Raw genomic sequence first — 6,000 nt, forward strand, 5'->3', positions numbered from 1 at the left:
CAAGAAGAATCTTGCAAACCTAGTCATGTGCTTAGGAACAAAAGGTAGTCAAACTGTAGTACAGTTTTAAACCGTATAGCTTCAGACATTTACTCCCTCCAGCTGCTCAGAGTCCAACAGTAGTCTACTTTGCATTGCAAGGCCAAGGGGACGTGCTGAGTCCAAGGCCGCCATGTAAACACACCCTGATCAAAAGATCTGTTAGTTTTTTTTCATACTAAAGCACAGATGACAAATCTGCCCTCCTGGCAACAAGAGGCAGAATGAGTTCCACTGCAAAAAATTGTCCACAGTCTTACTTTTTGTTGAAAATAAATGTCTTACTTGTTGGTTTATGAACCGGTGGCTTGAACTCAAGCAAAACAAATTTCTTACTTACTATCTGCATTTTATATCCTTGGCTTAAACATCCACTAGAGATCAATGAGACTGTAACGTTAGATGCGTTACTGCAATACAGCAGTGTTAGGAAAAGTACTGTAAGGAAGAGCATGTCATTACCATTTCTATCATGACAACTGTATATCTTTGTTATCTGAGAATGTTGCCATTGTCTGAAATAAAGCCACGTTTATTCTGTGGCGGACATGTGGCTTTTTTTGCATGGCTCTGCTGTAGCTCAAACAGCACCGTGGCATCCTATCTTGTAGTATACAGATGTAATCTCTTCAAGCCACCAGAAATAGTTGAAAAATAGTGTAACCTAATCTTTGCCAAAGTAAATGGAGACTGTGAGTGGAGTCAGTAAAGCGAAGATGCAGAAAGGACGAAGGCATAAATAATGCATAATAATAAGCATGCTTATTGTTTGAGACCAAAGAATTGTATTTGAAGTGAAAACAAATATAAATACATTATATTTACTATAAGATGACCATATTATCCATCATATTGTTTGATGTAGAGATAAAAAATATCTAAAGCAGCTTTCGGATGAAAAAGGAGGACATTTGCAGTGGAGAAATAAAATGCTGTGGGAGAAAGTGATGGACATGAATCATGATTAAATCCTGTTTGGCCCTGATGTCAAAATCAGGCCAAGGAAAGTAGCTGGCAGCAAACAGGATGCTTAATAAAACACTGATGTCAGGGGAAGAAGGCTGATGGTCACAGTTGAGTTGGACACTGCTGAATTAGTGAACATCAGATAACCTGAATATAACTTTGCCAGCAACAATAGGAATACAATCAAGGGTTTTTGTTTTATATGACAAAATGAACTAATGTGTTGCCCTAGAGCAAAGCAATGGAGTTACAGTTGATCATGTAGACTGAGGACTGAAGCTCCCACATGTGACTGTAAGTGAGCAGAGCAGTGCTGAAAAAGACCAAACAGTACTTGTTTCCCACCAGTCCTGTCTTTCTCAAGGACACCTTAATTGTAGTTGTTGAAAGGACAGAACATCATTCGCTTTTCTCACTTTGGATATTTTAACTTAACTGCCACCATTGCTGCCAACACTTGCTTCATTTTGAGTCTTCCAGAGAAGAAATTCTATCACAAAACCATTTTTTGCACAACTGGTGTTCACAATTCATTTAAAAAAACTCAGCCATTACGCACCAGCAATGCACACAGCCTTGTTTGGCAAGAATACCATGACCACAATGCCACATAGCAACCACTCCATGGTGGCCACATCAGCCTAGCAACAACCCCATGGGCAACGTCCCCTTGGCAACTATCATTATACAATATCACCCATGGCAACCATCCCATAACCTTGCCTGACCACTGTAAAGGACCACTTCAGATCTCCTATAGACAAGCAGTCGTATGTCAAGAGGCAAAGTAGCAACAGGGAAACAATGGTTTTGGGCGAGCAAGACAAAGAACCTCAGGTAAGGAGATGATCACTGACTTCTGCAGTAGCATATTGTTACATCTAACAAAAAAACAAAACAAGCATACAGGCTATGGCTATCTAGTGCACTGAGCAAAGTTTAAAAGACATGCAAAACTGACCTCACTCACGTGTCTCTACATGTTGTATGTAGGTCAGTACTCTCAATGACAACAACTTGAGAGATTTATAAAACTTCAGTTCAAATGTTTTGAGAAGCGTACTGCCCTTGCAAAAGGTCTGAGAGCAAGCCTGCTTTTGACCACTAAAGCTGTACAAATCCACCACTTCAATTATGTTTTTTTAAAGAAAACATGAAATAAGGCTATTTCTAGTCTAAATTGGTAACTGTGATATTGCTTTTCTTCACAGAGAGAGCATAGGGTCACCAGAAATGCAGCATCTGCCTTTGCTGAACCAGAAAAGACTGAAAGAGGAGAACACAGGGGTGATAAGATGTTAGATAAGAAGAGACAGTGGAAAGAGAGAAAGCTAAGGAGTTGTTACTGAACCCAGTAAATTGACAGATGAAAGAGGAAAGAGAGGAGAAACTGCACTTCTCACTGGAGAGGGAAGTGGCGGCAGCAGAGAGAGAAACATGAATAATAGGATCGATCTCGGAGACCGAGATGAAATATATAGATTAAAGCAAAGAGGAGAGAGAGGAAAAGAACTGAGAATCAAAAGAAGTGGTTATGGATGTGGAGTGAGTGTGACTGGATGAAGAATGATGAAAGCTGAAAGAAAGGAAGGAAGGAAGATAGCAAAATTTGAAACAAAAAATGAAATTTTAACATAGAAACATAGAACATAGAAATTTAGAGAAGTATAGCCAAGACACAAGACAAAAAAAGTAAAACATTTTGAATTTACTAAATCCACTCACGTTAACGAGATGGACAGGTGAAATCTCTGTCTGAGGCCCCGGAACATGGCAAAGGACTTTGGTGGGAAGGACCGGGCGGTGACTGTGCAGTATGGATGCTCATAGCCTCCTGCAGGACACTCACAGCGGAAACCACCACCTGAAAGCTCCCGACACGTCCCTCCATTACGACACACACCTGGCACACACCTGCCCTGCCGCCGGTCAAACTCACACCGGTCACCTGGGGATTAAAGATGAAAATAATTCAATTTTGCAACTTCTGGAGAACCTCTGTCACAAAAAAAAAAAATCCCGATTGCTGGTCGACAGAGTCTTATCTTTACAAAGAATTCAATAATAAAATAGAATCCCATCATTTCATTTACTTCACAGTCTTAGAATACTCTTTACTGTACATATAAATATGCACCAAAAGATTAAAGTTTTTTTCATGTCAACAGCTCAACAGAGTGCTGCTGGTTTTTCTTCAGGCAGTGAACTGCATTCACCAGACGCTTTAGATGTAAATTACTACTTGATTAAATGCTGGAAAATGCTGTTGTGTATAAAGGACTAACCTTTACAATACTTGAAATGAGCACACAATACAAACTACAACTAAATTAAGAGTTGACCACAAAACAATACTCAATGTATAATATTTGGAAGTGTACTGTATGTATGCAGGAGAACGGGAAAAAAAAAGTATTTTCCTGCCAGCTGTGATTCTGTTGCTTTACTGTGTGGAAAACAAAAAAAGCAACACAAACAAATCTTTAGACGAGAATAAACACAGACTTGGCTGCCAGTCAAACAAGCACCAGTCTGCAGCGTCTCGAGAGGCAGAAACACCCACACAGAGCACACAAAGTCATACATACAGTACACACATACACAATCACTCACATAAAAAGGTATGTAGGAGTAGAGGTTCACTCGCTCTTTTTGGTTTTCACCTTTCCTTGAGCATCATTGGACACACACATTGTCTGACATTTAGCAGCTGCACACAAAAACAGCCCTCTCCATAGACAGAGCAGGCTGGGTTTGAAACTAGCCTTAGACAGATGGCTCCTTAAGGACCCATTTAAGAGCCTGCTGACGGCACAGACACACACAATAAAATAAAAAATAATGTGTACACATTAATAAACGGAATACAGATATCTTTCTTCCTCAAACAAAAGACAAAGACATTTTATCTTTCTCTCATATTTACCTTGTTCTTCTTGTCTCTCTCTCTCTCTCTCTCTCAACCACACACACGGATCATTGACCTAGCCCTCGAGGCTGCCCGGTTTTATTATGTAGCTGTTTCTCTTGGCACTTTGTTTCTGCTGCTTTCAGATGCCACAGTGCCCACTGGCAGGGTCTTGCCTCTCTCTCTCTCACACACACACTCACACACACACACACACACACAGTACTTCTGTTGTAAGTTAATATAGGGCTTCACGCTTCCTCACGACTGTTAGGACAGAAATATTATCCGTCATACGCAAGACATGGAGGCAACCGACATCTGCCAATTTTGTCTGAGAAACATACTCTCTCACACCAGTAAAACACCCTGAACAGGCCCGCGCACACACACACACGTGCGCACACACACACAGTCAAACATCCAGCAAAGCTAACAATAGCCCAAGGACGTTGACATTTTGCATCTGTCTGTCCTTGTTTAGGTTTCTCTCATCTTCTCTCTCCTCTCACATTCAACATATACCTCTATGTAAAAGCACACAACAGGGAACCAATTAAAAAGGCTAACACACACACACATGCCCACATATGCACTCTAACACAGTTTAATTTCCCTGCCTTTGTCATTGGCACCTATTCAACCGTAAAGACCCCCTCATCAATATTAAAATAAATAAAAAGGCCTTAATACTCATGAATTATGTGTGTGGTGAGACTTAAACACACACGTACAAATACAACCGCTGGTTCATTATGCACACCCAGTTGCGCACAGGTTGACTGACTCGCAGTAAATAAATTGACAAGGGAAGACAGACAGAAAAACAAAAAACACACACATACACACACAAACTAATTACAAAAAGTAAAGCAGGCAGATGTGATCTCAGACTGACTCAATGATATTCTTTCATGTCTTTATCCCAGACGGTGTGAAGCCGTCCACTTCACTGAGGCACTCAGGCTGATCAGCCGTGATGGGAAAAACACACACACATATAGAGTAGCACACAAAGGTCAAGCGATTAGTAAACAAACAGTGAGTGTCCAAATGCACTTTTAAAATTCCTCACACATACATACACAGACGGCTTTTAATGAACTTACCAGAATGGAAACGCACAAACCCAGACACACAAGATACCAAATCCACAATAAATACAGTGCTGTGCATGCTTTGCAAAAATTGGTCTGCGTGATGAATAAAATTAGCACCTGTGCAATACTGCTTTGAGCTGCATGTGTGAGACAGACCCGCTGAGACGGCACCTGGATATGGGCTTTACAGGGTTTTAAAATTGTAGCTGAGTGACAATACAGATAATTCATACCCCAGAAAAAACATGCGCAAGTCCCGTTCATGAGTTCATTGTCACTGTTAGAAGAAACTTCAATTTGCAGCGTAGTTTATCCACTTCACTGATAAACCAGAGCATTGTAAAGTCACACTGGGCATGTAGAATCCATCTGGTCACCTTTTCTCTGTCGCACAAAGACATGGCGGTTGGAACCAAAGATCTCAAACTTGGACTTGTCAGACCAAAGCTCAGATTTACACTGGTCTAATGTCATTCCTTGTGTTTCGTGGCCAGAACAAATCTCTTCTGCTTGCCTCTCCTTAGCAGTGGTTTCCTAGCTGCTATTTGACCATGAAGGCCTGATTCACACAGTCTCCTCTTAACAGTTGTTCTAGAGATGTGTCTGCTGCTAGAACTCTGTGTGGTATTCATCTGGTCTCTAATCTGAACTTCTGTTAACTTGCGATTTCTGAGGCTGGTGACTGGGATGAACTTATCCTCAGCAGCAGAGGTGACTCTTGGTCTTCCTTTCCTGGGGCGGTCCTCGTGTGAGCCAGTTTCGTTGTAGCGCTTGATGGTTTTTGCAACTGCACTTAGGGACACATTTAAAGTAATGATGGCCACTCGTTTCTCTTTACTTTGGTGATTGGTTCTTGCCATGATATGATTTCTAACAGTTGTCCAATAGGGCTGTTGGCTGTGTATCAACTTGACTTCTGCACAACACAACTGATGGTCCCAACTCCATTAATAAGGCAAGAAATTCCACTAATTAACCCTGACAAGG

At 41.1% G+C, this 6,000-nt stretch overlaps 1 protein-coding gene across 3 annotated transcripts in view; it reads right to left on the reverse strand.

The window, feature by feature from the left end:
• Positions 1–6,000, reverse strand: part of celsr3 (cadherin, EGF LAG seven-pass G-type receptor 3) — a 91,323-nt gene that overhangs the window by 51,999 nt on the left and 33,324 nt on the right. For all 3 annotated transcript variants that reach the window (XM_034876914.1, XM_034876916.1, XM_034876913.1), the window contains exon 4: positions 2,731–2,953. In XM_034876914.1, coding sequence (XP_034732805.1) covers positions 2,731–2,953 — 223 coding nt within the window. The remainder of the gene's footprint in view (positions 1–2,730; positions 2,954–6,000) is intronic.

This window comes from Etheostoma cragini, chromosome 7, assembly GCF_013103735.1.
Source record: "Etheostoma cragini isolate CJK2018 chromosome 7, CSU_Ecrag_1.0, whole genome shotgun sequence".
NCBI classification, from domain to species: domain Eukaryota; kingdom Metazoa; phylum Chordata; class Actinopteri; order Perciformes; family Percidae; genus Etheostoma; species Etheostoma cragini.